Source organism: Babylonia areolata, chromosome 23, assembly GCF_041734735.1.
Source record: "Babylonia areolata isolate BAREFJ2019XMU chromosome 23, ASM4173473v1, whole genome shotgun sequence".
NCBI lineage: Eukaryota > Metazoa > Mollusca > Gastropoda > Neogastropoda > Buccinidae > Babylonia > Babylonia areolata.
In genome coordinates, this window is record NC_134898.1 from 17,594,878 (window position 1) to 17,613,683 (window position 18,806).

Here is an 18,806-nt window from a genome sequence, read left to right on the forward strand (position 1 = left end):
GTATAATATCAGTGTGTTTTGATATTTTCAATTGTAACTTGTGTTACTTCATTTTGGAGAAGTGTTAGTTCAACACAAATACATGCTTACAGAACTGTTTTCTCCTTCATGGTCTGAATGCAACTGTAATTTCTTTTCTTTCTTTTCAAACCATATAGTTTGGAACTGTAAAATGTTGAAATCTGATTGTATCTGCAGTTATAACAGGCACAGTTTATTGGTATGAAGCTGTGCAACTGATGTGGAGAAGAAAAGAACTGTCACAACTGCATGTACAGGATTCTCATACATCAACACTAATATAAATGAAAGATGCAACAACCAGGTTTGGTTCCAAGGTAAAATTCTTCTTAACAAATTATTACATTTTCTTATAGTATATATACATTTTTTGTATCTGATTGTAAACATCAACACATAGAGGACACACACACACACATATATATAAATAGATAGATAGATATCCTTAAACATATTCTCTCACTCTCCAGTCAAAAGATCAGTCCACCAGTTCTCTCTCTCTCTACATATATATATATATATATATAATCTGTGTGTGTGTGTGTGTGTGTGTGTGTGTAAAACTAGATTTGTTTATTTGTGATTCTGCACACTATGGCTGTGTCTGGTCACCAAGACAGGAAAATACTGTAGCCAAGTGTCTGTTGTATACCATGTAATGTTTTTGTTATTTCCAGTGTAATAAAAAATAATCTTACACACACACACAGACACATACACACACCACATCACACACACACACACACACCAACACCACCACCACCACCACCACACACAAAAACACTACTGAACACTCACACAAACACTACTTAACACACACACACACCCACACACACCACCACCACCACCACCCCACACCACACACAAAAACACTACTGAACACAGACACACACACACACACACACACACACACACACAGTCATTCCTACATTTACTCCTTCATCCACATGCTCACTGTGTAGACACTGAGAGCACGTAAAAAATAACAATAGATACATAATAATACATAAATTTAATATGTAAAATTGAAGGTTTGAATTCTGCAATTCTAACAGCTCACTGACCCTGAAGTAATGTGCAGGGATAACCAACAAATCAACTGAAACAAATATTGATAGCAACCACAGCTAAATTTTATAACTGAAGTGCTATTTTACCAATATTGATTACAAATGTTGGTTGCAACTTAAACTGAATGTTTGTAAACAGTCAGAGTACAAATATCATGCTGACAGCAGCTAAGTTTGACTATTTTCCCATGAAATCACAAATATCAACATGCCATTATGATCAATTAAATGTTAGTGAACTACTGATTTTAGACAGTATCTCAACTTTCTTATCAATCATAGTTATGATTTGATATTATTTAAACATAGCTTTTTATATCCATATTAGGTAATGTGCATGGCTGACCAGATATTACAACATTACAATATATCCCACACAACAATCAATTGTAAGCAGACTAAGCTGAGTAAAACTAAGTGTGAGATATATACATGTGGTAAACTGACTGCAGGTAAGTGTGATTTTCAATTTATTTTTCCCCCAAGTGAAACAAATACTGAATGCAGCATTGCTTATTATGTGGAGCTACTTTCCCAATACTGTTTACAAATGTTGGCAGCAACATGAATAAAATGTTTGTAAGCAGACAGAATACAAATACGGGATTTATGCTGACTGTAGCTAAGTGAGACCTTATTTTCTCATATAAATAAAAAATATTAACAGTATGATTAGCGTTTGGTAAGGAACTGATTTCAGATAGCATTTTAACTTCCCTTCCTATCATAGTTCTAATTTGATTGTCTTTTGAGCTAGCTTATCATGTATCATAGGTCTGAGTGCGATCAAAGACTTATCTGCCTTATTTCACCTTCAGCCACCTACCTTCAACTAAAATAAACATTTCCCAGCAGTTTGTTCTTTCAGTGTTTGCCAGATGACTTAATTGTAATTATGTGTATCAGTGTTTTAATAACACTGTTTGATAACTTGCACACCATTGATTGATGACTTAATTGTAATTATGTGTATCAGTGTTTTAATAACACTGTTTGATAACTTGCACACCATTGATTAATATCAGTGTGTTTTGATATTTTCAGTTTAGTTATAACTTGTGTTACTTCATATGGGAAGCTTAGTTCAACACAAATATATGCTTACATAATTGATTTCTCCTTCATGGTCTGAATGCAATTGTAATCTCTTTTCTTTCTTTTCAAACCATGGTTTGGAATTGAAAAATGTTGGAATCTGATAACAGGCACAGTTTATTGGTATGAAGTTGTGCCACTGATATGGAGAAGGAAAGAACTGTCACAATTGAAAGTACAGGATTCTCACACATCAACACTAATGTAAATGAAAGATGCAACAACCAGGTTTTGTTCCAATGTAAAATTCTTCTTAAACAAATTATTACATTTTCTTATAATAGATATATCGGGTGTCCCCAAAAAATGTGAACCGCTTTTTGACAAGTATTTTTCAGTGATAGAGAAACCAAATTTTCACACAGTAACCTTCGGGGTATCATCAACAAGTCTGCAAAATATCTAAAAGTTCGGACGCAAATTATGCGAATATTGCCAAATTCAAAACAGCATGTCAAGAAATCCAGTATCAGAGGAAAACGCACTTATTTCAGTTTATGCTCAGTGTGGCCTCCATCTTCCTCCACGACTAAACGAAGCAGAAATGCTTTTACATATTTCTTCCACTGATGTCTCCTCCCATGACATAATTATCCTGTCCTTTAACGCCTGCTCGGTCAATTTGTCTCTCACTCCCTGGTAAACTTTCTCCTTCAGAGAGTCCCATACAGCATAATTCATTGGGTTACAGTCCGGACTTTGTGGAGGCCATTCATCTTTCTTGATAAATTCTGGTGTGGCCTCCTCCAGATGGGCCTGGGTTACGCTACCTGTGTGTGAAGGAGCCCCATCTTGCTGAAACACGTAATTGTTGTGTGTGAAGGAGCCCCATCTTGCTGAAACACGTAATTGTTGTGTGTGAAGGAGCCCCATCTTGCTGAAACACGTAATTGTTTCTAGGATAAAGACGCCTACAATCCCGAAGATTTTCATCCAATAACTGAATGTAGATTTCACTATTAACCTTGGCTCTATCAGTGTCAATAAAATGAATGTTTGTTTTTCCTTTCCAGGATACTCCAGCTGAAACCATTATCTTTTTTGAAAATCTAGAGGTCTCATATGATAGAGGCGAGATGGCTGAATTTCTCGTTTCCAATTCCCATAAACGCGATCGTTTTCGCGATTTTTAGCTATCTCTAATGCAAAGTCTTTCTCCTTTGATCCTTTTTACATCAGTGGCCGAGTAACGGTCATTCAAGTTACGGCAGCAAGTTTTTCATTTCCGTCTATCATTTTGGTCCCTCCTTGATACCCGTATCCTCTTAAAGCTAATAGTTTCTTTCTTTTCTTTTTTTTTTCATTGACTGGGTGTAATAAACATATCAGAATCAATGAATTAATTTACGTTTTCTCTTGACCTTCTTTTGCACCTCCTTTCCTCCTCTTTCTACCATTCACACACACACACACACACACACACACAACAACAACAACAAAAAAACAAAAACATTTTGAAGGCATGGGGGAGACGGTTTGGGACGTTACACCAGTATTGGCAAAACTATTTTGCATTACTGGTAATGCGCAAATTTCTGCTATTAAGCACGACATAGCAGAGAGAGAGAGAATTGAGTTGAATACATTTTATTTTTTGAGGGAAATAGAGTAAGCAAGACAATGCTTTTTTTTCATCCAACCCTTGGAGAGGAAACAGTAAAATGAAACAATGGGAAAATCATTACATTAAGAGAGAGAGAAGAGAGAGAGACAGAGAGAGAGAGAAGAAAAACAAACACATCAATCTACCATGTATTACAAATTTTCGGAACACATTCGTTCTTTCCTCAAGGTGTAACAGTTCAATCTTCTTTCCTCAAGGTGTAACAGTTCAATCTGTGTCATGTCAGCTACTGGGCGACAAGGATGATTCTCCAGTAGGTAGCATGTGGAACTGATGGCATTTAGAGCTACTGGGATCCAGTTTGGCCCAGCGTAAGGTTTGATTTTCAATGAGCTGGTGCTGTTCTTCATGAATAATTAAAGTAGACATATCAAGCTTTCCTACTGGTGCCTAGTGAGATACAGCAATTTTTCAAATAGAAATTTGAAAATTCATGAGGTGATATAGACATACACATATATGTCCTTGGCAAATATTGAAAAAAATTAGTAGCTATATATTTATATATATGTAGCCAAGTGCTCAGCTGGCTACTACCCATAGTTTAACTCACAGCACATGCCGTAAAGCAGACGACAGTTTCACTTCAGTGACGGTGTCCAACCAGTGACATGTGGAGGTAACTCTTGTGGCGCAATGTTATTGAAATTCGAATTTGAACTGCAGGCTGTTAAGCGTCAGCTGGTCATTTTCGGAGGTGCCACTCTCAAGCACACATCGAGTGTGTCGCACACACAGTCAGCTGACTAATATTCTACTGTATTGTCTTTTCTTCTCTCCTTTACTTGCATTGTTTTCTCTTCTTCTCTCCTATAAAACGAAAGAAAAACCCTTTTGTGACTGGCCTCTACATGTTCCTAGCCTGCGTGTGGATCTTTACTATCCTTTCAGTTTCTATTCAGTAATTCAGTAGTTCTTTTGTTATGGAGTCTCCCGTCAGACTGACGGATGAGTAGGCAGGCAGGCTTATCTGTCGGTGTGTGTCCTCATATGGGAGAAGAGGCCGATTCTTGATGTGCAGCACTTCACATAGGTGTTGCAAGGGAAAATGTCTCCAGAAGTTGAGCCCTGCTTCCTTCGCTCATGCTTCTCCTTAATGGCCAGTGTTCTCTTGTTTTCAAACGTCTTTATGCCACTAGAGCACAGCATCCTCCAGCGAGAGTGGTCAAGGGCATCAGTTTCCCAGGAAGCGATGTCTATGTCACAGGCTTTGAGGTTTGTCTTCAAGGTGTCCTTGAAGCGCTTGCACGGTCTTCCAAGTTCATGGTGGCCTTCCTTCAGCTGGCCATACAAGAGCATCTTCGGGATCCTGCTGTCTGTCATGCGGACAATGTGTCCTGTCCAGCGTAGCTGGCACTGGATCAGCAGGCTTTTGATGCTGGGCAGGCTGCTCCTCTCTAGGACCTGGAGGTTGGAGACCCTGTCTTGCCACATTATGCTGAGGATCTTTCGTTGGCATCTCTGGTGAAACTACTCAAGTTGTTGAATGTGACAGCGATACGTCATCCATGTTCTTTTGTACCATCCCCTTAATAGCATACCACTCGGTTCATAACAACACGGCTACATAAGTAGGCAGGATAAAGATCCATAACAACATAGATAAAAAATTATCCCATTTAATGTTTTCATCCTTCAATCCTCTTATCCAAAATTCAATTCATAAGTAAACCCCCCTCACCACTCAAGTGTCCATTATATATATATATACACACACACACATATATATATATATATATATATATATATATATATATATATATATATATATATATATATATATATATATATATACTTGGCACTCAAGAGGTCAAAGGAAAATATTTCTTATTGGTTCACAGTAAGTACATCTCTTCTGACATCTCCACTGCTTGCAAAGCCTGTGTGCATGTACATGTTATTTTTTCTATTATAACTCATGAGGAAGTCAATTATGTGGCAAAACATAGGGACAAAAGTAAATCTTAATATAAGTTATATCATGATTTGTGTGTATATCCAGACACTATATGTAACTCATACACTAAGTGCATCATTCAGACCACAGATCTGGGTTTGTATGGTTAATTTTTTTTTAAAGATGTTGCAATGTGCCATATGTAAATACAAGAACTGGCTGAATGGCAAGTGAAACCAATAACATCAAGCTGGTTACTTTTAAACAATCTTGCATCAAAGTTTTACCTTTTTTGTTGATCCTATTATTATAATTATTGGTCCCTATCAGCATATTTTATTTAGAATTAATGTAGTTTCCCTTTCCCCACCTATTATTTATTTAGTTGAAATTGGGGGAAAAAAAACATTCGTGGTCTGGAGTAACAGTGTCTCATCACAAGACAGACAAAACATATCACCCATCAGCAAACATTGTCATATGTTAAATGTCATTGCAATCAGTTAAATCTTTTTGCTGTATCAGCAAAGCCATCATTTTTTTTTTTTTTTTTTTTTTTAATCAGCAATAAGTGAATGATTATGTTAAAAGATAGTCGCAATACTGGATCAAACATGACCAACTTGAAGAATTTGGGGGAAATATGATTATGATGCACCATAGGTATCTTATAAACTATGCATTACAAAAAAGGTTAAAAATCAAGCAACACTCATCTGGTAGTCTGCTTTATATACAGTCATCACTGATGACATACAGTTACTGATTATCAATTCACTTTCAAATGCTTCTGGAAAGCAACAATTGGTGCTGATCAACTTGAGGTTGGTAATGCCACCTTTCTTGTTACTTTCTTGACCCTTTTCCATTGTTATGTTCTGTGGCTCCCTTTAATGGAAGTGATGTCTTCAAACTGTACTGCAGTTTGTCAGAAGACCTGCATTCCATCTCCCAGGACTTGCATGTTCAAAGGCTCCAACCTCCATCAATGACAAACTCTTGTCCAGTTACAAAGGCAGACTGAAACAGACAGATGAGATGAATGACAGTATATAACACATAGCACAGCTTACTTATCAGACAGCTGTTTAATGTCCCCACCTTGCCCTTTCATTTATGACACCTCAAAATGTGCATAAAATGCCACTTCCAGATAATGATTGTCAACTAAGTCATAAGCAGCAGAATTTTGCGAATATATTCTGGAAAAAAAAAAAAGAATACAACTATAAATTAAGGATAATCAAATTATCAAATGCTTACAAGGCATTAAAGGTGGCTGATCTGATAAAGTTTGGCAGAACAAGAATCATCATCTCCAATGGTAATGCCTGAGGTTCTTTCAATCTTTCAATATCCCTACCTTCTGATAATCTTATAACTGAAATTTCCTCTCTTCCATCACTCTGTTTCAAGCCTTTTCCTTTCTGTACATCTTTCTTTCTCATCTTCTACCTCACTGGTCCAGTCACCTTGTATTTATTTTCAGGAAAATATTGAATATTTTGTCTTCTTTTGATCTTGATAATCAGGCACTTCAAATACTTTGAAGTTAGTGCATATGCTGTGTGAGTTTTTCTGTGGTGTTTTTGAGTTATTTATGCCTGTTTTTATATTTGTATGGTTTATTTGGGTAAAGGTCATTCTTTTAAATTTTCTAGCAAAAGGCATATAATTGTCACTGTGAGAAGCATGTCATAGCTTTAGGTACATGAATATGATTGTGCTTGCACTTTTATGTTTTTTTCAAAGATGTTTTCTTTTTTTTAGTTCAAATGAATCAATGTAATGGTGGTATTTGTTACTGGAATGTTTTAATCTCTCATATCTGGTGTAGTTCACTGGACAATAAGCAACAATGACAACAACAATAATTATTTTTCCTATGTTTTGAATACTGGAACTTGGAAAGTTTCACCTGATCAAGGTTAGGTTTTGTCATCAATCATTGAACAGACCTGCTGTCATCAGTCACTGCCATCATCAATCACTGAACAGACAACCAATCCTAAATCACTGAACAGACCAGACCACCTGTCCCCAATCACTGAATAGACCACCTGTGTCCCCCAATCACTGAACAGACCACCTGCTGTCTTCAGTCACTGAATAGACCACTTGCTGACCCAATTACTGAATAGACCACCTGTCGTCATTGATCACTGAATAAACCACCTTCTCTTACCTCATCGGAGGCCAGGTACACAACAAGATGACCAATCTCATCAGCTGTCGCCATTCGTCCCAACTTCTGTCTGGCTATGAAATCTTTCATTGCCTGTAAGAACACAAATCTTATATTTTCAGTTACTCTTTCTTCCCTGCGGATACTCACACACTCATGAATACACACGCAATATCACTTACAGCCCCTCCCCCCCCCCCCCCCCCAAAAAAAACAACAACATAATATTGAAGAGTACACTCACATATACACATGAAAAAAGAAAAATCTCATCCTGAAGAATCTGTTTTGTCATAAACAAAGTTAGTCCATGAGTCCTGATCTAAATCATCAGAAGTTCTGTGTGTGTGTGTGCGCGCGTGCGTGCGTGTGTGTGCGTAAATGAGTGGGTGAGAGAGAGAGAGAGAGAGAGTGTGTGTGTGTGTGAATCAGTGTGTCTGTGTGTGCATGTGCATGTTTGCCTGTATGCATACATGCATATCCTTGTTAACTTTAAATTTTCAAAAAAACATTATTTTAAACTTTGCTGTCATACAAAATGGCTTTGAAATGCAAATTAAAATGTTATTCATAATAACATAAGTACATGATAACCCACACACTCATGCTAATTCAGTCAAATTTAGCAAAAATGCACATTCTGGCAGAGCAAAATTTGTCTGATGCCATGAAATTTCATTTGAATGGCCCACCATGGTAAGAGGGTTGTGATGTCACAGAAGTTGAAACAAAACAAGGATGTCAATATCACCTGTCACAAAATGCCCCAACCGTGTGTGCAGCTGGATGCACATAAATAATTTTGTTGTGGGTTTTATTTCATCACCAAATGGTTGTATATTACATCATTTGCAAAATGTACTGCTGTTAATGTAATTTGAAGTAGACCACACTTGCTTTGTAAATATTCCTTCCTGTCACACTCTTTGATGCTCTCATGTTGTTCACGAGGCAGTCAAGGCATTCCACTGTCCATGACCTCAACCAGTTTTCTGGTGTTACCCCATCATCTGCCTGAGTTGTCTCTTCACTGTTTTCCACCAGTTCATCTTGGGTAGTCTCTTCTTTCTCTGACCTGTGGGTGTCCATTTCACAGCCTGGCATTCAATTCCATTTCTTTCTTTTTTTATGATGGAATGGGAAGTAAAATCCATCCCAGTCCACCCAGGACTCCATGCTATCACTCCACACAGACACAGACAGTTTACAAAAATGAAACAGTTCACCTGTTCAGGATTGGGTAGAGCATTGATCCGTCCTCTCAGAGACGGTGTGTCAACAGTACCTGTAATGCACACAAAACACAATCAGTACTGTTACAGAAAGAGCATCATCATCACCAGTGAAATTTTTATATCTCCCATCTTCTCTTCTTTAAATGTGGGGACTTGTATGCAACTACCCACTGACTGTACTAAATATCACAAGCAAGGAAATAAAATATATATTTGCTTTTTAGTGTGGATCCAACTGACTGTTAATATGCTTTTCATTGTGTCAGGGCTTGTGCGCATAACAAAGATCAGATTACAATCCAGCTGAAATGGGCACTTATGCTTAACATGTATCTGACTTCCCCATGCATATCTCAGGATCACCAATCACAAAGTGGAAAGACTAATTTTTAAAAACTATTATCATGTTTTTATGCAATGTATTTCTCTTTCATAGTAACATTTCCTTCTTCTTCTGCATTCATGAGCTGCAACTCACATGTTCATTTGTAAGCGGTCATTCTTCAGTGTTGGTCACTTACTTCAGTGAAAAAAAAACTGGAATGCATGTTCAGGTGTAATGATTGAATGGTGCTTGCACCAGATATGTATGCATAATGAAAAATTGTAAAAAGTGTGCAAAAATGTTGCAAAAAAAACAACAGCAACAAAAAACCAACAAAACAACAACAACAACAACCAACCCCAGTGTCACACAAAATTGGCGACTGAAAACAGGAAAACAAACCTTGGTGCTGTCGTGCCTCATTTAACCCTTTGACTTCCAGAACCATGTGTGATTTTGCAAAATAATCACCAAACTCTAAAAAAACCTCACAAAAACTAAAATAATGCTCAAATGCATCTACGTATATGCTTTCTTCAAAAAAAAATATGTGGAGAATATAATCATCATAAGTTCAATGTTGACAGGATGAGATAACTCCCAATTAGGGGAAGATAACTCAGATTTTTAAGGGGAAAAATACACAAAACCTTTTGAAAAAAAAAGAAGAAAATTGAAGTATTTTTATTCTATCAGTTGAAATGGTACTAAAATATTAGTAAATGTTAGACACAACACCTAAGTCCAATTAAGTTGTTTTTCTCCACTAACATGTTGTTTTAATCATAAACACTATACATAAACACTGGCTGACAACAGAATCATATGAAGGGAATCCATGTCTGATAACAATTATCACATCAAAGGAATCCATGTCTGACAACAGGATCACATCAAAGGAATCTACAACTCACAACAGGATCACATCAAAGGAATCTACGTTTGACAACAGGATCACATCAAGGTAATCTACATCTGACAACAGTATCACATCAGGGGAATCTATGTTTGACAACAGGTTCAAATCAAGGGAATCTACATCTGACAACAGGATCACATCAAAAGAATCTACGTTTGACAACAGTATCACATCAAGGGAATCTGCATCTGACAACAGGATCACATCAAGGGAATCTACATCTGACAACAGTATCACATCAAGGGAATCTGCATCTGACAACAGGATCACATCAAGGGAATCTACATCTGACAACAGGATCACATCAAGGGAATATGCATCTGACAACAGTATCACATCAAGGGACTCTACGTTTGACAACAGGATCTACATCTGACAACAGTATCACATCAGGGGAATCTACATCTGACAACAGGATCACATCAAGGAAATCTGCATCTGACAATGAGTATCACATTAACCAGTAGAGTGCTTATAAGATGTCAGCTGACATCCTACAAAAAGTATTGCCATAGTGCCTATAAGACGTCCATTGATGTCCTGCGTATGTACTGATTTTTCCTTCATTGGAGTTTGGTTCAATTCACATAAACAAACTCTGAACAGTTAGTTTGATGTGTCTGGATTATAAAAATACTATTTAAATGAACATTCATCAGGTAGAAGACCCCTTTCTACTGGATAATAATTTGCTAACTGACCACGTGATACGCACATGGAAAAAGGGGTTGCATCATGTGCAAAACAATGTGTTGAAAACTGTGTCCAGTAAAGCAAGTTGTCCCAGTCAGCAGATTCACATAATTCTGAAAGCTCTGCTTGTGGTTGTGGACAGATTTCGCGATGGAGAAGGATCTCTCTTGTCTGATGATTGGTTTGAAAATGCAGGTGATTGACAGTGACGAAACTGACAGCCCCATTTTATGGTAATTCAGTCCATCTATCCAGTCAGACAGCTTTTTTTTAACAAGTGGCGATGACTGACAGAATACGAGCAGTGAGCGTTGGAAGAAGGGGAACAGAGGGAGAGGAGTGATGTAAGACGATAGGTCAAATGTCAGCCAGAGTTCATGAAGGGGGCGTGGCTTTTAGGAATGAGTGTGCTCACATTTCAATGCAGATTGTAGGATCGGCAACCGCCAATGTTCCACGATTTTCATGAAATGCAGGGTGGAACCTGCACTGGTCGTGAAACACGTGCTTTTTGTTTTTCACCCTTTTTTCCCCGCTGAATCAGATGGTTGACTTGTTTGAAGAGGTGGCAAGCTGGATGCACAGCAGACACTTTAATTGGCCCACATGCAGCTTGAAAGGAGTGAATGTCATCAAAGAACTTCACCTTCTCACTCCCAAACGCTCTTAGCTGTCAAAAAGCTTGCCAGCTCAGTTTCTGAGACCGTGTTTGACCTTTTACATTGACTTTACCCACCTTTGTCATAGCTGGGACAGTGATTTACTTACATATCTGCACGAGCTGTGATTTGTTTTTATGAACTTATAGCCTGTTTTCATTTCTTCTGCAGGTATAATCTGACAATAGGCATGCTATTTTTGCTGTATTTTGTTTCTTTTCTTTATGGATGTTATTATGTAGATGTGGAAATACACTTTTTTGTTGCACAAAAATCATCATCTTGACTTTACATGCCTGAACAGTTATCTACAATCAACCTAATTGGGTAAAGGAGCCCAGAAGCAGAATCTACACTCATTTTTCTTCACAAAAACATTTACTTTCTTTCTGTATCACCCATAGTTTTTGTGCTAGAATTTTTTGTGAATTATTACCCCCGAATCCTCAAAATCCCCTGGCAAGGGGAGAGCACTTAAAAAAAAAAAAAATCTCTGGCACTGAACTGGTTAAGGGAATCCACGTTTGACAACAAGTATCACATCAAGGGAATCTACATCTGACAACAGTATCACATCAAGGGAATCTACATCTGACAACAGGTTCACATCAAGGGAATCTACATCTGACGACAGGATCACATCAAGGAACCCCCTTCCTGCTGATGTACCTTGTAGCATGTAATTATCATCAGGATAACCAGAATCACTTCAGTTGATCAACAACAACATTACTCTCGCTTTCTATCATGTTTCGTAGTTGCTGATGTCAACGTTGTCCAGAAATTCAAACAAAATTGTAACCACCTCCTCTGTGCCGTCCTGGCAGCCATGTTGATATGCTCAACAGCTTTTTGTTTTACAAAGCGCGAAAGAACATATCAAAATCCACCAAAAACTTGCTGAGAAATTTCTTCGAACATGCATCAAGGCGTCGCCATTTGATGCGAGTCTTACATCCCTTTTGTTGCACTGTCGTACACTACAGGACGTGACTCTCACGTCCAGTTTTCATCAGCAATTCACAGCTGATAGTTAAAGGGAAACAACCTACTTTTCTCCCTGTCTTCTAGATTGTTTGAAGATTGTTTACATCCCTTGGACTTGTACAGTCTGTAGTGTATGACTCATAGTCACAGGCAGTAGGAAATTCCAAGGTCCATTCCTAGTATGGTTAAATTACTGGTGTGTTTGATGAGAGCATGTAGCCCTGAAGAGGGCTTCACAGTCAACAGGAATATTGTCTGTCAGCGCTGAAAGAATGGCTATACAAGCGAATTGAGCGCACATTTGCAGTGTTTGGTGAATGCATGATATGACTCAAAAACGTATCCAAGCAAAAATGTTTTAGACATGCGTGTGATGCCCTCTGGAAATTGGCAGAGCTGACCTTGATCATACTTACATTCACAGATTTACGATTGGTTTTCTTTAACTGCAAGTATATCAGTATCATAAAAGTCATATCTTAAGAGACTGAAGTACTTTGCAAAATATAAACTCATGGCAAAAGAGATTTAAAAGGAGGCTTAGTTGCTATCATAAATGGCACCCAAAGTTCTAGACATCTTTTCCCCGCCCCTCTATTTTTTTGTTTTGTTTGTTTATTTTTGTTTTTTGTTCAGGGCACAAGTAGCTCAGAGAAAGATGAAAAATATGTTCATGTTCCTAAAAAGTATGAGCAACATAACAGTGGACATTGAGATTAAACAACGACCAGTTAACATCTCTAACACTGTGACCTAATTTCAATTTCATCTTTATTATTTTTGTCATGAAACACCCCTGAAGATATTTATATAACACAGCAAGTAAATAATAACATAGGACGCCACATTCTGCACATTTTCTCGGTGTAAAATTGGGAAAGAGAACGAAATAACCATTTGTTTTGAACTTGGTGACCTACTTTAGACGCTGACCACGCCCACTTCTGTTGCAGTGATAAGATGGATCCCTTGCTTAAATGAACCACAAATGAATAAGGAATAAGAGAAAAACCAAACAGAATGTTTCCACCATGAAGTGCAGGTTTCTCCTGTTTAACGGACTTAATGCCCCCCACTCTCTCTCTCATGATGAACTGTTTTCTGCTGTTGTATACGAGTTTGGTGAGCCTATTCTTGCCAACTTAATCATTGTAAATAATAAATATCATTATTATCATTATGAGCATTTACGCCTAGTCTTGAAAATAAGCCCTAGGCGTTTACAAATATAACAAATACGTTAATATCAAACGGGAGAAATCGAACACATGATACCAAACATGATCAAATATTATTCATCCCCACACCCCCACCCCCACAATACACACGAGCACATGCACACATACACACACAAGTCATAGCACACAATCATAAATAGTACACAATCAAAAATACAACCAACAAATTCTGAAACTATCAAAACTCATTCACTCACTAATTTTAGTTCATACTGGAAATAATTATTCAGGAGGGGAAAAGGTGGGTCTTCAGGCTGGATCTGAAAGATTGCAGCAAAGATGAGTGACAGAGAGGCTGAGAAAGTTGATTTCAAAGAATGGGGGCTTCGGATGAAAAAATGCCTTGGCCATACATTTTTGTTTGAGCAGGGGGGATTATAAGCATGTGGGTGTCGGAAGAAGAGCGGAGTTGGTGTGGGGGTATGTAATGTTATCTGATAAATGCTCTGACATCCTTTACAGATATCATCACATGACAAAGAGACAAAGTGACAGAAAATGCAAAAATAGTATAATAATAGAAATAACATTAACAGCCCATTTTAGAGAACACTGCTCAAGTAACTTTTTCACCTGGGCAAACGCAGTTAAAACGAATCTTGTGTCCAACAAAGTCAGCAGCCATAGACTTGGTGAGGCCAATCACTGCTGCTTTGGTTGCCCCATAAACTGAACGGCTTGGTGCACCTAGAACAGAACAATTGACATATCAAATTGTTCTTCCCACAAGCACAACAACACATTTTAATTCATCCTCTAACCCTCCCCGCCCCCTCCCCAAAACCCCACTTTTTTGGTGACATTTAAAAATACTGTTTGAAAATCAATCTTGTGTACATTGTCAGTCATAATCTAAAGGGAATATTTAACAATGTACTATATGCAGCCCAACTTAAGAATGCTAAAGGAATGTGATGTCAATGAATTGAAGTAAACTGTGTCCAACATGCCAGTATGAAAGGGGACAATCATTCGGAGGCTCCTAGTTTTTATAGACTTTGACTGTCCGTTTCTGTTGACAAGGTTGCACTGCTTGGTGAGGCCAGTGAAGTGCTCCTATTACTTTTCTGGGAGCTCTTACAGAAAATCATATCAGTCACAGAATTTTCGAATCAGAAACTGCACTGAATTCTGGGTAAACCTATTATGCAAGGATGCCATTGTCGGGAAGTATGTGCATGCATGTGAGTATGGATGGGACTGGATCACAAATGAAATTTTAATTCTGAAAGTTGTCATTGACATTCAACATTCTTTATTACCTTTAATACTGGATGCCACCGATGACATATTGATGATACTTCCACCTTTCCCTTGAGAAATCATCTGAAAATATATATTAGCATTTTTACTCCTTCATTCAAATATAATTGTTTTTTTGAAAATCAATCACAATATGTCATGAAATGATCACTATTAAATAAAATTTAAACATCATTAATTCCTATGAACAAGAACATGATTAAATAATAATTTACACATTATTAAGTCAATGAGCAATCTGAAACAAAAACATTCCAAGAATTAGCTGTCCCCACTCTCTCCCCATACACCTCTCCTGCCAAGTCCCCTTTCAAAGCTACAGGTATGACTGACAACAGGATCACATCAAGGGCATCCATGACTGACAACAGGATCACATCAAGGGCATCCATGACTGACAACAGGATCACATCAAGGGGATCCATGTCTTACAACACATCTTACAACAGTATCATAACAAAGGGATCCACGTCTGACAACACACCTTACAACAATATCACAACAAGGGGATCCATGTCTGACAACACATCTAACACAGGATCACAACAAGGGGATCCTTGTCTGACAACACATCTAACACAGGATCACAAGGGGATCCTTGTCTGACAACACATCTAACACAGGATCACAAGGGGATCCTTGTCAGACAACACATCTAACACAGTATCACAAGGGGATCCTTGTCTGACAACACATCTAAAAACAGGATCACAAGGGGATCCATGTCTGACAACAGTCATCATAACAAGAGGATCTATGTTTGACAACATCTAAAAACAGGATCACAAGGGGATCCATGGCTGACAACATTATCACATCAAGGGGATACAACATCATGGGAATATACGCCTGACAACATGATCATATCAAGGGGAATCATGACTGACAACATATCTGACAACAGTATCACTTCAAGGAATCTACATCTGACAACAATTATCAAATCGAAGGAATCCATGTCTGACAAAAGGATTGCATCAAGGGAATCAACATCTGACAACAGGATCACATCAAGGGAATCTACATCTGACAACAGGATCACATCAAGGGAATCCATGTCCGACATCAGTTAACACATCAAGGGAATCAACATCTGCCAACAGTATCACATCAAAGGAATCCATGTCAGACAACAGGATCACATCAAGGGAATCTACATCTGACAACAACATTACATCAAGGGAATCTACATCTGCCAACAGGATCACATCACGGGAATCCATGTCTGCCAACAGGATGAAATCTGACATCTGACAACAAGTTCACATCAAGGGAATCTACATCTGTCAACAGGATCACATCAAGGGAATCCATGTCAGACAACAGGATCACATCAAGGGACTCCATGTCTGACAACAGTTAACACATCAAGGGAATCAATGTATGACAACAGTATCACATCAAAGGAATCCATGTCAGACAACAGGATCACATCAAGGGAATCAACATCTGACAACAATATCACATCAAGAGAATCAACATCTGACAACAATATCACATCAAGGGGATCTACGTCTGACAACAGTATCATAGGGGATCTACGTCTGACAACAGTATCATAGGGGATCTATGTCTGACAACAGTATCACATCAGGAGGATCCATGGCTGACAACATATCTGACAACAGATCACACCAAGGTGTCCTTGAAGCGCTTGCAGGGTCTTCCAAGTTCACGGTGGCCTTCCTTCAGCTGGCCATACAAAAGCATCTTCGGGATCCTGCTGTCCGTCATGTGGACAACGTGTCCTGTCCAGTGTAGCTGGCACTGGATCAGCAGGCTTTCAATGCTGGGCAGGCTGCTCCTCTCTAGGACCTGGAGGTTGGAAACCCTGTCTTGCCACTTTATGCCGAGGATCCTTCGTAGGCATCTCTGGTGAAACTGCTCAAGTTGTTGAATGTGACGGCGATACGTCGTCCATGTTTCACAGCAGTACAACAAGGTGGTCAGCACAACAGCTCTGTAGGTTTTCATCTTGGTGCTGAGCCTGATGCCTTTGTTGTTCCACAGCCTGTTGTTGAGTCTGTCAAAGGCGGAGCTGGCCTTGGCGATACGCAGCGTCACTTCTGCATCAAGGGCTCCATTGCAGCATAGGGTGCTGCCCAGGTAGCAAAACTTGTCGACTGACTTGATCTCTGTGTCATCGATCTTGATTGCAGGTGGGGGGGAGGCACTGGTGTTCTGTGAGCTAGCTGGTTGGTACATGGACTCCGTCTTGCTGAGGCTGATGGTGAGTCCAAAGCGCCTGCAGGAGGTTGAGAACCTGTCCATAATGAACTGCATGTCCTCATGGGTGTGTGCAGCAAGCGCGCAGTCATCAGAGGTAAAGGAGACAGTGCAGCGATGTGGCAAGACACTGGCCTTTGGGCCACACAGAAAGAGAGAGAGAGAGCAGTGGTCAGCTAACTATCGCCAAAAGCAAGTGAAAGGTCACTGTAGTGTACCCCCACTATATATATGCTAATTATGCGAATTGCAAAGACACCCATATGGGCTAGTAAGCAAACTGGCTCAAGTCTGGCTAAAATTGACCAAAATTGTGTTTGTAAACAGGTGTTAAATGATAGATTTCTAAATGATTCCTGAACTGATCTACGTCAGATTGGTCACAAACAAAAGAGCTCAACACCACCTTTCTAATGAGCATAAAATAAAGTGTTGATTATCTAAGATGAATTGAAAATCTTGATTCAAGTCACCTGTAACTGATCACTTTTATAGAGTCTGTTGCTGAAAATTGCAAACCGCATTAAATCAGTGAGGTGAATACTAATGGTATACTTTTAAAGAAGGAATTACGACAATTCTGTCAGTATACTTGTAGTTTACTGATCTGATGAAAGAGATATTTAGTAAAATAGTGTGTCAGAAATACACATATGTGAGTGAACGGAAGCCCTGTATGTGCAACTGGATGAAGTGGAAATGTCTGATTTAAAGTCTTTATATAGCTGGAATACAAAGTTGAATACTCAAATAGAATGGACGACAGCAATTAAAAAAAAAAAAAAAAAAGAAAAAAAAGAAGAAGAAAAAGCAAAAACTATGAAAGAAATAAACTGAAATGGTTCAACTCAGAATATGCCAAAACATTTTAGTATCCATCAGCATGCTACAGAAAATGACTGTTGGAAAGCATGTGATTTTTGCCCAGTTGAAAAAGATATGTGTGATCACTATCTTTAGTTTTGTCACTGTTCACAGAATTTCTGGACTGACTAATTCAAAACTATTGAAGAAAAGATGTCAACACTGTACTGACTTGATTTTAAATGCAGAACTTGTGCTGTTTGTCACAGATAGGAAAACAAAAACAGATGACATATTTATCTTTGCTCCTTGCAAAGTTCCATATCTATAAATGCAGGTACGACCAATCTAAACCTACTATTCAAGCCTACCAAGAGGAACTTAAAAAAGGAAAAAATGTAAAAGTATCCACAATGTCCAGAACTGAGATTAAATGACTTTGAAAGGATGTGGATTAATTACATGTTGTTGATCAAAATAAATAAGAAATAAATAAGTAACTGTGTACATCACTATGAAGTAAGAGGGATTGATGGTTGTTGATGCTGATACACGAGTAATGGAC

The 18,806-nt window shown here is 38.3% G+C and overlaps 1 protein-coding gene across 2 annotated transcripts in view; it reads right to left on the minus strand.

Annotated features, from left to right (window-relative positions):
- Window positions 1–5,561: 5,561 nt before the first annotated feature.
- LOC143297822 (dehydrogenase/reductase SDR family member 6-like) overlaps window positions 5,562–18,806 on the minus strand; it is a 44,989-nt gene continuing 31,744 nt past the window's right edge. For both annotated transcript variants that reach the window (XM_076610331.1, XM_076610332.1), the window contains exons 6-10: window positions 15,211–15,274; window positions 14,522–14,635; window positions 9,119–9,177; window positions 7,893–7,985; window positions 5,562–6,727 (exon numbers count right to left, since the gene is read on the minus strand). In XM_076610331.1, the coding sequence (XP_076466446.1) occupies window positions 6,674–6,727; window positions 7,893–7,985; window positions 9,119–9,177; window positions 14,522–14,635; window positions 15,211–15,274 (384 nt within the window). In that variant the 3' untranslated portion in view covers window positions 5,562–6,673. The remainder of the gene's footprint in view (window positions 6,728–7,892; window positions 7,986–9,118; window positions 9,178–14,521; window positions 14,636–15,210; window positions 15,275–18,806) is intronic.